Genomic DNA, 21,700 nt, shown 5'->3' on the forward strand with positions numbered 1-21,700 from the left:
CATGACTGTAATACAAATATATATATACAAAGTCTGAACATCTTGGGGTGATCTTTAGATGAGCTGGGCCGAATTTGTATATGCTTTTTTAAAACTAGTATTTATTGAGATGCATTTAATAAGCGGGTTATAATGAAGCATGGAAGGTAATGTTTAACAAAATTGAGGTAAAACCCAATGAAAGAAATGTCTCTCGGTTTCAGTTTATCCTGATTAAAAATGAACAATCAAACCAAGTTGTACAGACTATAATGCTATAGATTAGCTTATATACAATATAGTTTAATGACATAATATAAAACTAATTTAAGACATAGTTTCCAGTATGCAAGAAATGTTTACAAAGTTCTACAAATTGGCCTATAATTTATATAAAATTATTAACTCATTTCTTGCTTTCAGGCACTGTGTTTCATTTAATTTTTAATAATTAGAGTTACGAGCGTAGTAATTTCCACAATATATTTTTAAAGTAGATGACAAATATTCTGTTTCAAGAATCACAGTACCTAACGAGCAAAAATTCTATATACTCTCAAGCGATTATGCAGAATCTCATGAACTATTCTGGAAGATAAGCCCACTTCGTTGTATTCGGTTGACTGCTGTGATAATCGTCTTTAACACTCATACTATTCTTATCCAATTATTCGATCCAATATTATATTGTACTTTTCACTTGACACCCTCTTACCATAAGAATAAAGTTATCGCTCACAACTTTACATACTAAAATCAAGCAAACTAATCAACAATAAGTATGTCAAGACTTGTCCCCATATACAAATTCTTATTAAATAACAGAACAAAATTCCTAGAACTTTATAAACACCTCTCGCATATTATATATGACTAGAAAATTCTAGCTTAATATACATACATAATATTTATTAACCATATATCTAACATGTCGCTCTTTATCGCTGCCTAGGATTGCTGTAATCATGAATCAATGGACATATTTAATTATATCACCTCAATCTCCCTATAAACCTAAATCCTTTACTAACATAATCTAATATGCTTGTGTATTTGTATTAACATGAATTGTATTATTATTATTATTATAACATTGCATCTATATAAGTAGTTACGATACATGCTTGACTAACGCTTGTGGTAGATTTGCTTCTGAAAACCTCCTTGTCGGTGTTACCGCTCTAGATATTCCAGGTACCAACAGCTGCCGAAAGGAAGCACCTTTACTTCAACATAGTGAACCATGGCAACAATCAAACGCTGACGGTGGAAGGCGGCGGAGTCAACGCCACTGTTATACAGCCAAACATTGCAGCCACGAACGGGATTGTACATATCATCAACAGGGTGCTGGGAATGCCGTACACAAATGTTTTGGAAAAAATGGATACAGATCCGATGCTCAAGTCAGTAAAATATGCACAATATACTTTCTATATTGTAAACAGTTATAATTCTCCCTTACATTTCATAATTTTAATATAACCTTTGAAACCACAAGTTCATCGCTCCGCCACTATATTTTGAATGAGCGTGACTATACATAGCTATTACACGTTTGTGATGATTTACCACCATGTTACGAATAATCTCACATTTTACGAAATGTTACCGAGTTAAAATGAACTCAAACTAAGAACATTGTATAGCATTGATTAGAATTAAATAAATATAAACGGATCAGTGAGATTAGGTAGCTCATAAACTTTCCGAACACTATTGCACAATTGGAGTCGCAAAAGACAGATATAAAAGGACCGTCTTTAGAACTCAAAATCATTAAAATGCGAATTATGCCCTTGTTATTGGCGTAAGTTTTTGTATTTTGTATTACAAATAAGATATAGTCTACTCTCAATTATATACTGTGAAAACTTCAATATAATTTTTTAAAAAAACTTTATTATGTGTAAATGTGGTATGGGGTAGCATTTGAAACATAAAATTAAACTTTTTACATTGGCTACTTTATGTAGCCACATTGTAAAAATAAGCATGAAATTTTAATAAAAGCTAAAAATGAATCTTTAAAATAGATTTATAAACAAGTATAATTAATGTATTACATACAATTTTATGTGTTATAGTGAAACTCGGTTCCTCGGCAAAAGATGTTCGTTCAACAGCCAATTGAATAGCACTGCTCACCGTTTCACATATTTCGTACCACGTAACAAAGCTTGGCACAAGTTCCAGACTGACTATCCGTCTTCTTACAAGAAGTTGTTCATGGAAGACTTTAGCTATCACGTAAGTACATGATTATTAATTAAATCACTATTGAATTTTTTTAAAAGAATTCAGTAAATGTTGTATACTTAAAAACTAATCCGATATAAACAGCATAATGTATTGCAGACTAATCAAATTTTGGAAAGACACTTGGTCGTGTCTGATCGTGCTTACACCATGTCCGATATCAAACTTATGGCTAACGACACTCATGGATTTGTTTTGCCGACGCTCCGAGACACGTTGAGACTTCGCATCAAAGAATCTGATAATAGTATGTACTTAATTTAATATTTATACCATTATAAATTTTGTTTTAATGAATTTTATTTGCTTAGGTTACTACGTCGAGTGGCAAAACGAATGGATTCATGTCTTCAGACCGGATGTGGAATGCACCAATGGCATAATTCACGTCATCGACTATCCATTCTTGAAAGAGAGCGATATAAGAGTGACTGGTGGTGCTACGACCATAGCTGGCACCATCGCAGCGTTATTAGCGTCCAACTTAATCATGTTGCTTTTACGTTAACAGACTATTGTATGTGAATGCAGAGATGTTACCGGTTAATTCAGTTATAGTTCAACTTTCATTCCTTTCTGTGTTATGTGTAAAAATCATACAATGTTTGAACATAGTTTTTAAATGAAAAATTATTATCATAAAAGACACTCTGAATCCGTCAATTTGTATACTTTCGGACAAATGTTTTTGAACTTAATCGTTGGATGGATCAAGTTTGACTTGATTAAATTTCACATTGTTTTATATCGTTATAAAAGATATGAGAATTAAAAATAAGTCACAGATTAGTTATTTATAGAGATGCTGTATTAGAAAAATTAAAAAAGAAGGGAATAGAATCTTGGTAAAATTGGGAATCTTCATAGCAAAACAAAACCTTTTAAATTATAAAATATGTTCATATCGTTGAAGTTATACACTTTCAAACAAAATCTGAGAATTGCTAATTTTTTACAATATTGATATATATACATATATATTATATTCATAATATTATGATACATGTATACAAGTATACAAAAAAGTGATAATATCGATTGTGTATATATCTGTTGACTTTCAAATAGATCTGAAAGAAGCAACCAAAAATATTTTTTTATAATAAATACTGCTTACAACTTTCTAATCTGTATTCCAGACATAGTATAGAATAATTTTTTGATTACAATATTTAAAAATATAAACTCCCAGTTTTTCAAGATTTTTCTCAACTTCTTTATATGTTGCATCTCTTAATAACTTACTTATTTAAGAAAACAATTGTTTTTGTTATCTTAATTGCAGCATTATAGACTGTAGATATTTTTAATCTGATAAAGCTTTATCCATTCATAGTTTAAGTTTCAATGTTTCATTTTTCTGAAAGTATAATTAGAATTACAAAAATATATATGTATTAATATTACTCATGAGGCAATTTCGTTCACTTGAGAGTAGGTTTAAGTGGAATATTTCTTTCTGCGTTTCAACAACAAAAACTCATACCTTATATAAGTTATTTTGCCAAAAAGTCATAGGTTATTTTTATTACTTTTGTATAAATATAAGTTTGACATTATGTACAGCCTTCTAAAGTACAATTCCATTTTTTACATCGATGCTTTATAAATACAGGGTGGCGCGAATAAAATTAACCTAATCTGATACAATTCATCAGATTTTAAGGTAGATTTAAGCGCGTCAATTAAATTTGTAATAATTTACGTACACAATCCATCCAATTTTTTTCGTATATAAAAATCCTAAGTTAAAAGTTGTTGGAATTGTTATTCGAATGACGTTCGTTTCTCTTTGTACATACAAATTTATATATATGTATACATATAATTATAATATATATATGAATAAAACTAAGAATTTATTACTAAATTCAACTCTCAGTTATCGTGCTTTTGCTGTGCCTCGAAACGTATCAGTTATGATGATGTCCTTGTTTTTTAAAGTAATATCTACTGTAATTAGTTATATTTTGCTAATCACTAAGAATTACGTATACATAATGAGTGGGGTCTCAACGATTTTTATAAAAATTTATATACGTATGCCATAAATGTATACGTATAGGTACAACTCGATTTAACCATTTGTATGTCGCGTAATGTAAATAACCGTAAGGCGTTCGTGACGCGGGTTAGGTTAATGAAATGTTACATTTTGAGTTGATTGGACAATTGGGTATACATCTATGAAAGTTTTATCTTTATACTTAGGAACAAACTGCCTGTTTCTCATAAATCATGTAAACCGCTAAATATAGATGGTAAAAATGTATCTCACTCATAGTTGAGCATATCACTTTGATTTCTACATGATTTTTTTAATTATATAGTAAAATACTGTAGAAATTTTACATAAAATTCGATGTTAACAAAGTTAGTTGATAAAATCAATGATCATGCATAGATATTTAATATACATATATATATTTATTTTTTAAATGAAGAGTTATATTTATAAGGCTATCTCGTTTTCAACAGTTTTATACACTTCAGCTACATATCTAAAAGATTTATTTATTAACGTGTGTGTTTTGTATTATCTTAATTATATTTTATGTTCATAAATTAAACAAATTACTCTATGTAAAAAAAATACAATCTATGCAATTCATATTGATATTATAATTTGTCTCAAAAATCAATACATTCATAATTTAGGTTAAAGTAATAAGGCTTTGATACAATAATAGATAGCGAATTTTCTCAATGTGGGTATGTGTGCTTTATTTTATAAAAATAATCGAGATATTAAAAACCAAATATTTACTACATATTGTTATACTTGTGTTCTTATAGTTCTACTAAATTGCTTGTAATGTGTCTATGTTTTAACGACGAACTTTATTTATTATAGTAACAAACGCCATTTTTATGTATCTAATATATTTTAAAATTGAAAAGCAAATGTTTTGTGTTAATTCATAAAAATTAGTATAAAATATGAGCAATACGGTAATTACGAACGAGTCAATAATATTATTTATTTATATTAATATATTGTATATTGTTAATGCGTTATATATGAAAAATAAATAAAAGGTTCTTGGCATATTAAATGTATCACGCCGCTTTCACACTATTTATATAATATAAGTTTATAATTTTCGACCACGAACGATTGTCAATGAATTTATTAGAAATAAAAAATAGATAAGTATATAATGTAAATGCAGAATCACTGCCTGATTAAAAAACGAACTTGAATGTATCTCGCAGGTGAATTTATGAATCTCATATATTTTATGTAAAAACAACAAAGAATAATTACTAAAATTTATCTTACGTAGTCTTGCATTATTTTATATATATACTTACAGTGTATATTTTCAAATGTTCTAAAAAGCATAGATAGTGCTTTCATTTAGTTGAAAACTATTTTTTTCTATTATATAAATTATATTATTAAATATACAATCACAACAATTTGTTAAACTGTAATGCGTGTATGTTAAACTGAAAAAATAATCTGTTTAAGAACGGATGATTTACATGATAAAATACTATTACAGCTTTTGAATGTTGAGATGCATAATGAACTATTGAACGAGCATAATGTAGGAGTGTAAATAAATATACCCTAAATGTAAACAGTCGTTTTCTTCATCAATTACATTCTAATAAATGCTTTATTTTAATTAATAAAATTACCTTTATTCTTCACAGTACACAAAAGATACCTCAAAATCACCATTGAAGCAATTTATACAATTTTAAAAAGTTTTTCGATGCAAGACCCTTATATTTCGTTGTTAGAATTTTAAGAAATAATAGATAATTATAAGCTGAAACAAGCAAATTAACTTAAAAAATAACAAAAAACTGCTATAACTGAAAATTAACAATCTTTCATTTCTATCTATTCTCATCCCACATGAATTATATAAATTTATATAGACTTTGCATAAATCTTTATACTAATCGTATAATAAAATAATTTAATATCCTTTAATTATGAACACAAATAAATTAAACATAAAAATAAAGTACATATATAATACACTTACCATACGTACCGGTATGACTGAGATTATCCCGGATTCACAAAATTAGCTTTTACAAGTATTCTGCATTCTAACCTAGCACATCTCAGCATCCCAAAGTTTCCAAGATGACGACTTAGACGATAATATCATTGTCTATTACACTCGTTGAGAAGCTTGTATTTGTGTATCTTTGTAAAATTCGTATATCTTGACAGAGCTGGTCTCGCATTCCACCAAATCTCCATTGTCAATTTTTTGGGGCACTTGAAACCCTTTGTGTAAAGGAAACAAGGGCCAGAACAACTCGAATGTGTTGTTTCTATGAATCATTGCTTAACGTTTGTCTTCGTCACGTAAAAAAAACTTATTAGCTCATTAAGACGCACTATATTTTTTTCTGACAGTTCATGTTTCGGAAATAATAGGCGTTTCAAATTTTAACATACGTTGATTGTCAGCAGTTGATCGAAATTTTTTTATGTCGAGCCTTTTTTAAATTTGGAATTGCAATATTATATTAGTATATTTTATATATTATTGAATAAATTTTGTATTCGATAACTAACCTTTTTTTTGGGGGGTGGCGCTTTATTATTGCGTATTAACTCGCACTCGCCAAAGCCGGCTTTGCTTCCAAACTTTACTTCTTCACTCAATATTTCCAAAGTAACAATAAAATCGTGTTGGAACCCTATGGACTGCACGATTTTATTGCTTTTGACGTGGATTTTTGACTTCTGAGAAGAGATGATTGGTTTTTGCGCTCTCCTATTGGTCAAAATTCAGTTTAGATATGCCTCAATCGATTTTCACTTATTTTAAATTGTAATATTGTTATAAAGTCTTAATATGAACATTAGATATCACATTAATTTTGATTAAAAAAATGCGTCATTTAATAAAATAGAATAGTCAAAAACGATCACTGACTGACCAACTTTTTCCCCCTCCGGAAAAAGCTGAAATGAACTGCAGAACATGTGCAATGTGGTGTACTGATCCATGACACATATCCAAAATTGACGCTATTTCATTTACCAATGCTTAACGATTCTCCTTCACGACACTTTCAACTGCAATGTATTCTGATTCACTATTTGGTGTTACCTGATATGGTCTACTGAACTTTTTAGAACAGCCATAATTTTCTAGATTAATATTGCTTAGCTAAAATTCGAACCACAACGCTGCTTTACTTTGATGAATATTGCAAGTACGGCGACCATTTTAAGCTACTGCTTCATTCGCTATCGAGCTGTCTTTTAATTTACAGGACTAAAAAGATTTTTTAATGTTCTTTTAAAGTATTCATTTGATTCAATCTTGTGCATTACAAATTTAACTCAAAGTTGTCTTAAAATAAATGATTGATTTAAGTTGTAAAGCTTATATTAAATGAAAAACACATATTTAAAAAAATATTTATTCAAATGTATTATATTTACACAAAATATAACTAATTTGTCATGTTTTAAATTATGTTTATTAATAATCATAAAGCAATAAATGATGGCAAATCTCCAATTGCAACACGATTCCGAACACTTTTAATCAGCGATTGCACACCACTTTCGTTAACACAATTATCGACATTTGACACTGATACGCCATTACTTTTATTACCCGAATAATACCTTCTAGCCGAATCCTCAACATGCAAAGCCTTATCGTTACAAACTGTAAATTCTTTCCTGCCTTCGTACTTGACGATATCTTCTTTGGGAAGTGGAATATTTTTATCAATGCTCTTATGAGGATATGGACAGACGGACTTGTTGCACTTTCCTTTTTTGTAAAACTCGGGACAAACATTTACGTGCATGTTGAGGCACTCTTTACCGGCTTCGCAAAAACCTTGCAAGAAGTTCAGGCAAACGTCTGCATCCTTATCCACTTTAACGTGCAAATACGGACAGTCACTTCTTGCACAACAGCCCTCCAAATAAAATTTACAAGTCGGCATCTTTTCCAAAGTTGCATCATGCGATAAGAGACAGCCTGTTAATTGACAAGCGCCTTGGAGATACTTTCGGCATATAGCGACATGTTTGCGATCGTGAACAAAATGACACTTTCCTTTATCGTGCTTCTTGCAAACCCCGATCCGTCTATAAATCGGACATGGCAAATTCACTTTCTTCAACTTCTTCGAAGATTGATTCGCGACAAAAATATTATCAGATTTTCGCACAAACGTCTTACCGTTCAACGATATCTGATTGACTAATTTACTAGATTTATTTGAAGACCTAGCGACTAGACGAACTAAGGTATTACCTTTTTTAATATATTTCTCACCGCCTACGATCACCGAATCAACAGACGAACTACTTAAGGATGCGTTTAATTTAATCAAAGATGAAGATGGGTTAAATTTATGTGAAGTGTTAGTTTTGTTGAATTTCAATTTATGATGTGAACTAATAAATTTAGGTTTTACTAAGCATTGTTTCAATTCTGGTTGAGCTCGATTCGAATTTAATTTTCTAACTATTGAATAATTAGGCCTTTTAGCAATCAACGGTTTTGAAACGACTTCCGGTGGGTTACTATTCAATATCGGGTTTAAAGGTTTTGCATTAACTTTACTATATTTATTTATAACGGCAGGAATGGTAGAAACATTGCTCGATACGCTACTAGATCCAGTATTATTACATAAATTCGGAAAAATATTCATCATCCTCGGATTAATATGGATTTTAGGTTGCGCAATAGGCATTTCTTGTATATACGACATGTTATAATGCATATACGATTGACTGTTAAAATTTTGCGCAAATAACGGATTTACATGAGCTCTGGGCATTTCGAGGTTTCTAAAATTAGGATTTATGTGACATTTTCGAGTGTTTTGATTCATGGCGGAGCACTATTCAAAAGCGAAACTGTATAATTTATTTCCGGTCTTGAAACACAACTGGGTGACGTTAGTGTCTAAATTGCAATGCGACTCGTACAATTCGATCACGTGGTTCTGCAAAATCTCGTTCAAAATCGGCAATACAACGTTTAATTTATCTCTTTGATCGCCGACACACCATAAAAGACTCATATGTAATGACGGATCCTAAAAAAATATATAAAACATATACAATTGAACAGTTTAATCGAATCATATTAAATTCATATACCTTATAAAACGGCTCCAATCTAAATTCCTTCAATAGAGAATCGATTTTCGTAACAATACTTATAAGATGATTGTGACTTGTGGCGCTGACTCTTAAGCCAAGGAAGGTTCTTGTTTTTTCTTCGTTGCAATACACGCCCAAAGTATCAAAATATATGCTAAAACTTTAACAACCGAATACATTAAAAACGCCACAGATTGTCACAAAAATAAATCGATTTACACGTAAAACTATATGCTTACTTCAGCTGTATCGTTAATGTGTAACTTTACATATTATCGGCTTGGAAGAAGAAAACTATTATGTATTTTTTATATTTTAATACAAAACAACTGAAAAAGGTTGATATTTAAAATTAATATAAAATCACCAGGTACCGTTTATGATTGTCTGTGTTGCCAGCCATTTCATGTAATCGATCAGAGTAAGAATTTTTTAGCCTGAAAAAAGATCTTTCTTCTATTTGTAAACGTTAGTGGAGATGAAAAGTTTCAGCTGCAGGAAAAATACGATAACCATATCACAGAAAGCTTTTACATATGAAGAGCATTTTTTTTTTACAATTTACAAATTAATCTTTTGCTGATATATTTTGATTTAATTTTAACATACACCACATACCACATTTCTTGATTTGAAGCACAGAATTAGATGGTGGACATATTTTAAAGCTTTAAATCTAAAGTGAGACATTAATGTCAAGAAAACATTATTACCGAGATCTAATCTAGAAATGTATTGAACTCTACAAAACAATTGCAGAAAAAGTCACATATTCATCAGTGTTTGGAACAGAGATAAAACATGACAGCAATTAAAGCCCTTCCTATCTTTATCATTGTAGATAATTTAAAGAGCTCTAGCTATGTTGGGTCATGTTCGTGGATTTTCAACTTTGGCGAGAGAATAATCTATGAATTAATCACTGTATGATTCATCGCCATAGTTGTGAAATATTTGGAACCTGCACTGGAAGTCTCTTTCTCCAAAATCTAAAGTTAAAAAGTTTTCTCGAATTTCTGTTTCATAATGACGATATTAATTGAGTGCTCGGATTATTCTGGACAGGAACTTTTCAGAAACTGATTTATCCGGACAGTATTTTTGCAGACACTGATTATTTTGGACATAGATTATTCTGGATAAAAAAATATTTTTAATATTATATTAAAAATAAAATTAAGGTAAACATTTGGATTGTTTTTACTTTGTGAAAAAACGTTTTATTAGTTTTTCAAAATATCCGTTGTTGGTATTATGATTATTTTTAACTAATTAACGTCCATAAAAACGGACAATTAAATGTTAAATAAAGATTGATTAGGACTTTTTGGCAGCGGCCTTTATGAAAATGAATAGCAAATTTCGGATGTGATCAACAAATAAAAATTGTAGTGTACACAGATTCAATGCTGGCTAATTTTTTACCCACTGATTTGTGCATTTCTATTCACCAACAAAGTCATTCCCAAATATGCACCCAAAGTTTATTTTTATTACATGTATTATGATGTATTGAATATGCGGATGACAACCTCGAGCATCTTAATTACATTTTTCCATTATTGAAAGCTGCAATTTTATCTAAACAACAGAACAGTAGCGATATGTAATAAAATTAGTCCCTCGAGTAACTTCAAGCAATTTTTTTCTATTGTCTTGCCTAAATGGCCTATTTTAATTACTACAAGAATCCAGTATACTTTAACCGTGAGTATTCGAATTTGTTTCGTTTAATAAATTATATTATTATCATATATCATATACTTCTAATTCTAATTATTATACCTTTAATTATTAATTATTATTATTTATATTATTGTATCAATAATTCATGTAGTATGCTTATTAGAAAAGAAGAAATAAAATGTTTTAAATTATGGTAGAAAATACATTTTTAATAGAAGCAAAAAATTTAAAAATTAATCACTCAGAGCTGAACCAAAAATCGTAAAAAAAAACGTTATTTTTTACGGAACGAAAACTGGAACCTAACCAATATATTTTCTTAATTGAACTGGAACGAAAACCGAAATGAAAAAATAAGGGTTTGAAGCCCTGGTTAATATTTTGGGAACACTTATCTGACAAAATTGTTTCATAATATTATTATAAAAAAATATGTTATTTCTTTAATACGCACTTAACACCTATAGTGTTATTATTATTAACCAAATTCAATAGGTTTATAATATTTTATTGCGCAATTTAAAAAAAAAATGATTTTAGGTTGTGACAATCTTCTTCCAAGCCGATAATAAAAAATTGAGTTATCTTATTAAAAAAAAGCTCAAGAAAGTTGCTAATTAATATAAATAAGTACATGATAAGTCAGAGGAACCAAACTATTTTCAAAAAGGAAGTTTCGTATACAAAAATGTCTGTATTACAACTACTAAAATGATATTAACGTCATCTGGTTGCTCTGGCCGCAACTGTATATTATATATAAAAACCTTTCAATATTTTTCGATATTTCCTTCAATGATGAACTGAACGTAGATATCCAATGATAATTTAATATCACAGTTTTAGATAGGCTGATGTGAAAATCGTCGGAATAATTAAATTCCGATATGGTGGGACATTGTTTTTTCAGTTTCTTAATAAGAAGTGTAAACGGGACGTCTAGTATGACTGAAATAATAAATAGTATTGTGATTATATAATTTGGGCTATGGTGTACGTTAGGATATTATACTTACAAGGTATATAAACAAACGAAGCCCAATTGCCACGTTCGTGGGCAAAGGACCTCACTCTTCCTCCGTGATTTTGAGGATCGTCTATATGCTTGTCAGCTTTCTCTTTCACTTCGGTTATCAAAGAAGGCAACGGATATCTATGATGAACGAAAACAACTTTATTTAACTGTCATGTCAGCAAAATCGTTGGTAATGTATATTTTTAGGTTTGTGAGCAATCAATATAACGATATAGACATGCATTTTTAGGTTATGGCAGTATTTTACAATTATTTGAAACGTCTTTGACCTTATATTCGGTTCAACTTCCTGATTTTCTGTATCAGATTCGGAACTGGAACAATACGCACCCAGCTGCGCAAGGCCTGACATCATAGTGAGTTTAAATGTAACGCTACTTTGCTTGGTTATAATAGTAACACAATGACAACAAGGTTACTTTTTAAATAATATTAAATATTTTTAAATTAGTATTTTCAATTATATATAACACGTTGTTTTGTATTTTAAATTAATACTGCATAATGTAAAAAAATATTTATTATTTATGCACTTGATAATATTACTTTTCAAGATGTGAGAATTTTTTTTTGCTTTTCTGAATGCTTATAATATATAATATTATTAGTAATTTTAAAATATGTTATAGATATAAATGCAATTTTTGTAAAATTATTATAAAACAGAATTTGAATAATTAATATTAATAAAAAACTGATTTGGCATTATCAAGTACTGGTAAATGGTTCAGTAGGGTAATATAGATTATATATTACCCTACTGCATATTATAGAACATCGTTTATTGTTAAAAATTTAATTTATAAAATATTTCTGTGACAAGCTAAAATAAAATTGTTTATAAATATTGGCATGGTATAAGTATTTTACAACTACGTCCTCAATTTAACTTGTCTAATTATTGTAAACTTCCATTGTCACAAAATTATGACTTCTGGACAGCGGCACAATTATATTTAAAACTTAATACATTTATCGAATTAAATCTTTCTACTCAATAATAATAATAATAATTAATTACTATTGTTTAAAAATGATGTTTTATCATTATCGATTCTGAATACGGTCCTTTTATATCCGTATTTTGCGACTTACATTGTCTAATAACATCCAGTGTTTTTTTCCGGTGTCTGATACATTTTATTTGTTTGTTATTTTATTTTATTTCAAAACATCCAGTGTTATTTATTTATTTTTTTTGTCATGTTGTAGAAAACGAAATTTGTATCGTAAGTAAGTGAAATAATTGTAAAAACATCACAAAACCTATAAATTACAAATCTTAAAACTCCTACTCTGAAAAATGTATATCTTCGACTTGCCAACTTATTTACGCCACCATAGATATAATGTGACTTTCACTTTGGCCTTATATGTAATTTCTATGTAATAATTCGTATGATATTTTTTAATAGTTTTTTTTTTCTAGGTTCCACATTCAGACCAATATTTAAAATAAATATTTATTATTACAATAGATAAAAGAAACAATAAATAAATCTCCTGATTTAATATATTATTTTGTAACTTTTCCTTTTTTTATATATGCTTTATTTTATCACATTACAAAAAAATAAGCCCAAATCAAATTACTTTTCTTTTTATTTAAATACAAAATATTATCTACATTACTATATATCATATAATATTAAGAACAAAACACTTTAAATTTATAAAATATAAATATTTTCAACATACAAAAAGAAAGATCAAAAACCAAATTAAATTCAAGTAATTGTTGATGCGTATGCAAAATTTAATACTATACACATAAAAAATGTAATCACAGTTATAAAAAGATCAAACAGTTTATACTATAATATGTACATTCTTAAATATTTAGTAAACATTTGAAAAAATAGTTGCACATCAAAAAGTAATATATTTAAATATTAGTTTAACAATATATAAACACTTTTTCAAATGTAGTACATTAGTTTAATTGATTTGCAGATTTAATCTACTTTATGATCAATAACATGATACCCAAATTTTTGCCTAATATCAATTTAGATATTATTTTCGTTATCGTCTATATTTGAATTTTGTTCGATTAAGCCCATCACAGTATCGAGACTCAACGACCTTATCTGTTGCGCTATATTCACACACGCAGTGACGACTGTAGGTTCTTCCTCAGCGGCGGGCGTCTCAGGAGTTGATTTATTTTCCAAATGCTCGGTCTTCATCCTTATACCGGCGACGCCTTTCGACGGAACCGCAATAGAATCCTTCTTGATTCGCCTCCTTCTCAGAGGATCGTTTCTTCTGTATTGAAACATGGATTCAAAGTCAATAACGTACAAGAAGCCGGCGATCAAAAGTTCGCAATTGCGCACTCCACTCTGAAACGCTTGATTCAATTCGCTATTTGTGCGCAGATCGTATTTCCACCAACCTGAAATTTTACTTAATATTTATAATATCAAAATAGGTCCGATTAAATTAAACAATATGTTTACCATTTCTTCCTTCATAAAACCACTGATATTCATTATCATTCAGCTCTTCTTCTTCATAATCCATATCAATGAGTTTAGGATTCTTTAAGAAATCACATGGAATTTCTTGTCTACACATAGCACATCTTTTGCTTTGATTTGCTACACCCTATAAATGTAAAATAATATTATTGACACCGCGGTCTTTTCTTAAATTGTATTTATTAAATACCTTGACACAGAGAAAGCAAAATATATGTCCGCATGGTAATTCGGTTGGATGAATACACGTTTGTAAGCAAACTGCACATTCTAGAACGCCTAAAAATATATTATAGTCAAAATACATCACAAAATAAACAAACCAGAATATTAATAATTAATAAATCATATCGACGTGAAATGTATAATATTATATAAAATTAACGAGCATTCATACAAGTAGAGCAGTTAGCTATATTTGAAGACTTTTATAAATATTACTTACTATGAATATTCGTAGTGTCCATATTGATTATTTGTCAAGTCATATGCGTTTCTAAAAAGTGTGTGAATTCTTCAATTACAGTTTTTACGCAAATTTTGACAGCCACGACGCACTGCTACCGCGATGAATTACAGTGGAGGGTTTGGTACATAACAAATGTGCTTTGTCTCTTTCTAACAAAAGCATTATTGCATTCGTCTCTCTCCCTCTCACTCGTAGAAAGATGATTCTGTGCTGCCATAAGTAAAATTATTCACACAAAAACCAAATTATTATTTTTTAATTTAGTTATAATTCTATTCAAAATGTTATTATTATTTGCTTAAACAAACCATTAATAAAATAATATCCTACAAGACAAAATAATCACTCTCGTTAATTACGAAATGCAGAACTATCTAAGTGATTCGATTTAAAATCGTTTGAAATATCATAAATATTGATTTTTTGTATAATTAACTGGTTTATATGTAACCTAACCAGTGATGGTATGCGCTGCGGCTATGGGCTGTAGTCTTACCAGTATAAAATGAAATATTACAACTGTTCCTGTTTTAAATATTTTTATTAATATAACTTAGTTAATTGTTTACATGTTAATAATACGAAAGTGAACAGTAAACAAGGCACCACCGCAGTTGTATATCCGTCAAAGTCCACACACAGAATGTGCTGCCGTCACGTAAGTGTTACCAAGTTTGCTGCCAAGTTATGGCCCCTTATGAATGGGTATTTTATAGAGTACGTATTTTAGTTTAATTATGAATATTTGTCCAATCTTTCAACTATTATTGCTGCAGCCGCACCACTATAAATTCTTACGGACCGCTACTACACCGGTCGCAAAATGGATAAAAATATTAACTATGAACGTCCCGTTGCAATCACTTAATAAAAATTGAAAAATATTTTTTTTATTAAATATTATTGCTTAGTTTGCAAACAAATTTATGAAATGTAAAAAAAGTCTAGTGCTCCACTATTTGAGCTAATTAAAAATGACTGAAATTATACACAATGAGTGATTTTTAAAATACTTATATATTTCTATATCGAGCTGTCTATGATGATTCAACTGATTTTAAAATTGGCAACATTGTTGTAAAAACATTAAACTAACTTTTTATTTATTAAAAATGAAATCATTAGGGAAAAATGACGTTATTCTATATTAGCTCGTTCTACAGCAGTTTCGAGAACACGGATGTGTGGAATATGGCAACATTATCTCCATGTGTGCAACAAACGTCGCCCAGATAGTGACCTGGCAACATTGCGATGGGCGAGGCGCGCCGCGTCTCCCCTTGGACCAGGGCTCTGGCGGCCCGTTCTGAATGGCCCGACAAAGTAATTATTTCTAGACGCTTACGAGGACAATTCTTTCGTTTCTTTTTCACTTGAAATATCGGAAAACGTCCGAGTTTTGTATGTAGAGACCGCGGCCGTAAATAGGTCGTACCTATCCGAATTGGACGGGTTCAATTGATAAAAATACATATTTTCATTAATAATTACTTTCATATTATCAAGTATAATTTATTGTTTGAGATTTAGATTCATGTTAATTGGATTTGTTCCTCAAGTATATTTTGATATAGAATAAAACAGGGGTCAGCATACTGTTTGTATCAATATTAAAGGATCACGACAGATTATAGATATATTTTACAAAAATAAGTGTCATTTTATTAATGAAAGTGAAAATGTTGTGATATGCTAAACAATGAGCCCGTCAATTGCGAACTCCTAAATAAATGTAAAATAATAATAGTATAATTACAGTAGTGTGAAATAAAAAGGCATCATTTTTTATAACAGCAACAAATGAATTGTATGAATTTAAAACAATAACTGACCAATTAATATAAATTGTAACCCATAAAATATGAGCCTTTTGTAACTAAAGATATGTTTTAAACTATTACACATAAAAAATAAATTAAAACTAATAACAAATAAGTATTAATTTATTTAATCTTATCTTTACTTACTTACTATTTTTACTGTCTGATAACGAGAGCATCACTCTTCCTGATTCTAAAACAATCCAGCTTTTATGTCGATTGGCACATTTCATACGTGTTTGATGCATTTCTTTGGTCAATAATTGTTTTTTTTGCATGTATGAAACTGCATACACCCCCTACCCTAAACCAAATATAAGTTGTCCACGTTTATATATTTATTACATGTTTCGAAAATACTCACATATTTTAACATTTTCTTTAAAACTATATATATAAATTCTGTATTACTTCGAGAAGCAATGTGTTTTTTGCACACTGGCAGCTATTTTGTGCTGTTGCAGTCATAATATGCAATATTATTATTAGATACTTTTTTAATAATTGTGTCACAAATTTCATAATACATTTTGTTCGCAGGAAGAATTTTTAGATGTCATATATTGGGCGAGGCAAGCGATAGGAATTATTCTTGGCTTCGCTTGGGGAATTATACCGCTTAAGGGACTTATAGGGCTTCTTCTGTAAGTTGAAAAAATCCCTCGCTACAGTACTATGCGTTACGATCTTATTGTAAAATTTGAGATAAACTTTCAGATTTGTAATAGTAAATGCCGGAGTAATTTACATGTACGTATCAAACTATCAAAATATTGACGAAGAAGAATACGGCGGGATTTGGGAGCTCACGAAGGAAGGATTTATGACATCGTTTGCAGGATTCCTTGTACGTATCAATAAAATGCTATTTTTACAAATATAAAATTATTAATGTAACGTTTATATTTTCAGGTAACATGGATAATCATGTACACGGGGTTACACTACGATTCCTTATGAAATATACATTAATTTTTTATTTATATATTTATCTACTTGTAAATAAATAAATAGACGATAAGTGTTTTTCTTTCTTTAATTCTGTTGTTATTCCGTTAAAGACTTGAAAATATATGTTATTATTAACAAAATATATACAATTGAACATTTCTGAATGTGATCAGTGAACGTTTTTCTTTATTCAACTTCTCCACGTCACCAATACCTGGTCCGTTCTGAATCTTTGAGTGACCTTCGTTTCTATCCAGGGTGTGCTTTTTCTGCCGTTGCTTTTGTACTCTAACAAGCCCGCCCATGCGATCATGGCTCCGTTGTCGATGCAGAAACGTTCGTCTGTGGCAAACAACGTGGCGTTTCTCTCTTTGCACATTTGTTCCATCATTTCTTGGAGGCGCTCGTTGCATCCGACGCCACCGACGATGAGTACCTAATAAGAATTAATTTTTTTATTTACAGACAAATAATCATTATTCGTATGTAAAATATACTAGTGAAAAAATCCTCACTTCAGTAGAATTGCATTGTGACATGGCTCTTTCTGTAGTTTCGACGAGCATTGCAAAAAGAGTCTCCTGAAGCGAATAACAAAGATCTTCCGCTGACCATTTTGTCCCTATATTTTTAGCTTTTTCTTCGATAAACGATAAAATTCCAGAAAAGCTAACGTCCATTCCTGAAATATATAATTTATGTAAATAAAAACATCGAATTGGGGCGAGAGAGAAACCGTCGTACCTTTAACAACATAAGGCAAAGCGATGTATTTCTTTCCTTTCTTTGCCAGTTGCTCTATATTGTATCCTGGGCTCGGATCGTTAGATAGCTTCAATATTCTCGCAAATCTATCGTTTAAAATGATATTAAAATAAAATGTCGATTGAATTGTATATTATTAAATAAACAAATCACCTATCTAAACAATTCCCAATGGCGATATCTATAGTTTCGCCAAATATTTTATAGCTTTTTTGAGAATAAGCAATAATCTGCGTATTACCACCGCTCACGTATAAAACTGTTGGATTATTCGCATTCGTGATTAACCTTCCCATTTCAATATCTGTAATACGCAACGGCTTATTATTGAATCAACATTTAGCATATGTGAGTTTGAAATTACGTCCAATGCAGTGATTCACAGCCATAATTGGTAAATTCCACAACTGCGCTATTGTTCTTGCCACGAGGGCGCACGTATGGAGAGGAGCGCCCATTCCTGGCCCTTTTGTATAACTAATTAGTGTAACTTCTTCAGCTTCTACGCCGGCTTCTTTCATAGCTTCGTTGAGAAGCTCTAAGATGTTTTTCCTGTGATGCACGGCAGTTTCGTTCGGCAGAAAACCTATCAAGATCGTCATTATTAACGATTCGTTTATTAACGATAACGATAACGATAAACGTACGTACCTTCGCCAGGCGGCGTGATGTAAGTCCTTCGTACGTTTGCAAGGACTTCGCTTTCTCTCATTATTCCTATTCCGAGTTTATTAGCACTGCCTTCGAAACCGATTGAAACGATCTTGTTTTCGTTGAACATTTTCACTGTTAATACTATATAAATAAGTCCTATGAGTTTTGAATCATTTCTTGCGTATAACTTAGGTTATGTTGTTTGATATTCGACTGACAGTAACGTGTTGCCCATACAACAACCCAAATGAGAACTTAGATAATTATAAATTAAATAATAAATAAATCTATTCGGCTGAATAGATTAATATAATTTATTAGGTATAAATAATGACCGTGTTTTGAATATGAAAAAAAAATAAATTGAAAATGTAACTATTGTTTATTATTTTTTTTATTTAACAAAAATGGTAACATAATTTGCCTAGAGTAGTGGTTTTAAAACTTAGGCGTGCGCTTTTCTAAGTTTTAAAACCGCTTTCTAAAAATAATAAAATTATTTTACAATTTATAAAAGAAGATACTGAATCATATGCAAAAGATTTGTGACATATTACGCTTGCTAATAATAAAATTAGAAAAGGAATTGATGGTTTGATTTTTGATATCAGCTAGTTTCTCGACTGCATACAGGACCGGCCTGAGGGGCAGGTTGTACGGGCAGTCCACTAATTACTCCGAAGCTGGGCAGCAAGTTTTTCAACAACAATTTCCGTGACCACATTTTTTAGCTTTCGTAGCTATCTGCCCTCCTTTAACTTCCTCGGACAAGAAATTCCGAGATGGATTTCATTTTGCAACTCAATTTTTGGAAAAGCCATGTACAGTGAACTAATTTTGTATAAACTACATTTTCTATGCAAATTACATAAAATGGAATAACTGCATAGAGTTCATAGTCAATATCAGGCCTATAAGCGTTAGTTAAAATTAGTCACTTAAAAGCTAGATTGTTTGAAAAGTTGAGTGGAGATATGAAAGCTAAATATACTTCACTTTTATATCATATTGTAAGGTGCGTTAGCTAGCTTGTGCAGCAATGCTTCAAATAGCATTCATACTTGAACGAAAATTTTCTTAAAAAAAATCTTTTATAAAAACTACATAGAAGAAGCAATTCTTTTAGGAACGATGAATTTATTTTAAAAGTTACCTATTTAGTTTAAATATTAAGAAAATTGAGTGACATAAATGCAACAACGCAAAAACCACAAATGCAACCACTGATTTAAAAGGACAAAGTAAAAGCAATCTCAGATTACAAAAAAGTATGTTTTCAACATGTTCTCGCTTTAAAATGACTTCTGCCCCAAAAATGACACTGAAGTAAACAAAAAATATTTTACTGAACATTTGCATGGCTTGATCATGCACTTTTTACATTATTTCAATGATCTGGATTTTAAAAAATCGCAACGTATGCAGAATATATTTGCCGATGAAAGCATGATTTGGATCGACAATTTTCGATAATCAACTGTTACTTCATTGAAACAAAAAAATTGAACAAACTTTAGTTTAATTTTAGTCGAATCAAAGTGAATGTGTTTTAAAAGACTTAACAATAAAATTAAAAACATAAAAAATATTTAATTCTACTGATACAGCTCTAAAATGTATTTATCTTTGTGACTACAAGGCATCAACAACAATCATCGTTAGAATTTATTTGCTGTTATCATGAACAACAATATTTCGTTATTTAGAGGTGAAAGCCATACGATCTAAATAATTACCTAACACTGAAAAAAAGGTGCCTTTTTATTTTTTTCAGTTATATAAATACAAAATTATTTTAGCTTAAGTTGAAGCACGCTAATGAAAACGACTCGATGATAAGTGGAGCCCATTACATCTGGTAACAAAATAGGCAACCAGTGTAACAATATATTTTTGAAAATATGTAAAAAAAATTTTGTTACTGTTATAAAGCAAAAATGAGGGTAAAATTCAATTTATGTTATTTTACAACCGTTTAAAAAGGTAATGATTTACAAAATCGGCCATCCGAAATTGAAAATGGTATATAGGTAAAATTTTAACAATGGCAACATTATTCAATTCACGGCGCCTAACTGTCATGGCGAGTGATACGAATCCCTGCGAGTATTCGAGCCTAACAGCCAAAAGTTGCAACAGGAGCAGACATTTAACTCACGTAAAACATTTTCTTTCACACAAGTTTTGTTTTATACTTTTACCCATTAATAAACTAGAGTTTAACTCACTTGATAAAAATTGATGCGTTTGCTATAATAGCTTTAGTTTATAACAATTTACAATACTTGAATACAATTGCAAGTAATTGATACTTGGAGTTTTTTATTTATTTACAGTGATATAAATGTATATTTTATTTATAAGTACATGTTTAGAATCTGACGGTTATTTTATATTTTCTAACCTCACTTTTACACTTAGGTGTTTTTTTGTTGATTGGCAGAAATTTGACGACTGCGGTTCTCTTGGGCACTCTCT

At 30.0% G+C, this 21,700-nt stretch overlaps 7 protein-coding genes across 13 annotated transcripts in view; 3 read left to right on the forward strand and 4 right to left on the reverse strand.

The window, feature by feature from the left end:
- Positions 1 to 5,826, forward strand: part of Fas1 (fasciclin 1 Fas1 domain-containing) — a 243,167-nt gene extending 237,341 nt beyond the window's left edge. For 3 of the 7 annotated variants that reach the window (XM_088197262.1, XM_088197264.1, XM_088197266.1), the window contains 4 exons: positions 1,165 to 1,385; positions 2,067 to 2,229; positions 2,338 to 2,485; positions 2,550 to 5,826. In XM_088197262.1, coding sequence (XP_088053388.1) covers positions 1,165 to 1,385; positions 2,067 to 2,229; positions 2,338 to 2,485; positions 2,550 to 2,746 — 729 coding nt within the window. In that variant the 3' untranslated portion in view covers positions 2,747 to 5,826. The remainder of the gene's footprint in view (positions 1 to 1,164; positions 1,386 to 2,066; positions 2,230 to 2,337; positions 2,486 to 2,549) is intronic. The other 4 variants (XM_088197263.1, XM_088197265.1, XM_088197267.1 and 1 more) reach the window with 2 other exon arrangements.
- A 1,804-nt stretch (positions 5,827 to 7,630) lies between these two features.
- On the reverse strand, positions 7,631 to 9,097 carry ZC3H3 (Zinc finger CCCH domain-containing protein 3). Its single transcript, XM_088197718.1, has one exon. It carries the CDS (start codon positions 9,082 to 9,084, stop codon positions 7,714 to 7,716), a length of 1,371 nt encoding a protein of 456 aa, XP_088053844.1. The 5' UTR covers positions 9,085 to 9,097; the 3' UTR covers positions 7,631 to 7,713.
- On the reverse strand, positions 7,631 to 12,465 carry LOC148229942 (U6 snRNA phosphodiesterase 1). The gene is made up of 5 exons (XM_088197719.1): positions 12,350 to 12,465; positions 12,061 to 12,197; positions 11,812 to 11,992; positions 9,356 to 9,518; positions 7,631 to 9,291 (listed from the first exon to the last, which is right to left on the reverse strand). Exons 1-5 carry the CDS (start codon positions 12,433 to 12,435, stop codon positions 9,094 to 9,096), a joined length of 765 nt encoding a protein of 254 aa, XP_088053845.1. The 5' UTR covers positions 12,436 to 12,465; the 3' UTR covers positions 7,631 to 9,093.
- Positions 12,466 to 13,815: 1,350 nt separating this feature from the next.
- On the reverse strand, positions 13,816 to 15,192 carry LOC148229943 (E3 ubiquitin-protein ligase RNF146-A-like). The gene is made up of 4 exons (XM_088196952.1): positions 15,009 to 15,192; positions 14,754 to 14,842; positions 14,543 to 14,690; positions 13,816 to 14,478 (listed from the first exon to the last, which is right to left on the reverse strand). Exons 1-4 carry the CDS (start codon positions 15,028 to 15,030, stop codon positions 14,090 to 14,092), a joined length of 648 nt encoding a protein of 215 aa, XP_088053078.1. The 5' UTR covers positions 15,031 to 15,192; the 3' UTR covers positions 13,816 to 14,089.
- Positions 15,193 to 16,214: 1,022 nt separating this feature from the next.
- On the forward strand, positions 16,215 to 17,972 carry LOC148229944 (GEL complex subunit OPTI). The gene is made up of 4 exons (XM_088196571.1): positions 16,215 to 16,355; positions 17,393 to 17,496; positions 17,570 to 17,699; positions 17,765 to 17,972. The coding sequence occupies exons 1-4, from the start codon at positions 16,287 to 16,289 to the stop codon at positions 17,810 to 17,812; spliced, it is 351 nt and encodes a 116-aa protein (XP_088052697.1). The 5' UTR covers positions 16,215 to 16,286; the 3' UTR covers positions 17,813 to 17,972.
- On the reverse strand, positions 17,875 to 19,477 carry Tcs3 (Probable tRNA N6-adenosine threonylcarbamoyltransferase Tcs3). The gene is made up of 6 exons (XM_088196570.1): positions 19,220 to 19,477; positions 18,933 to 19,154; positions 18,722 to 18,872; positions 18,548 to 18,654; positions 18,319 to 18,485; positions 17,875 to 18,239 (listed from the first exon to the last, which is right to left on the reverse strand). The coding sequence occupies exons 1-6, from the start codon at positions 19,347 to 19,349 to the stop codon at positions 17,994 to 17,996; spliced, it is 1,023 nt and encodes a 340-aa protein (XP_088052696.1). The 5' UTR covers positions 19,350 to 19,477; the 3' UTR covers positions 17,875 to 17,993.
- A 1,797-nt stretch (positions 19,478 to 21,274) lies between these two features.
- armi (probable RNA helicase armitage) overlaps positions 21,275 to 21,700 on the forward strand; it is an 8,359-nt gene continuing 7,933 nt past the window's right edge. The window contains exons 1-2 of the mRNA XM_088196572.1: positions 21,275 to 21,380; positions 21,666 to 21,700. The exon at positions 21,666 to 21,700 is cut by the window's right edge and continues 208 nt beyond it. The gene's annotated coding sequence lies outside the window, so the exon portion shown is untranslated. The remainder of the gene's footprint in view (positions 21,381 to 21,665) is intronic.

The sequence above is a fragment of the Plectrocnemia conspersa genome, unplaced genomic scaffold (genome assembly GCF_051122295.1).
Source record: "Plectrocnemia conspersa isolate PC_06_02 unplaced genomic scaffold, ASM5112229v1 ptg000011l, whole genome shotgun sequence".
Taxonomy (NCBI): domain Eukaryota; kingdom Metazoa; phylum Arthropoda; class Insecta; order Trichoptera; family Polycentropodidae; genus Plectrocnemia; species Plectrocnemia conspersa.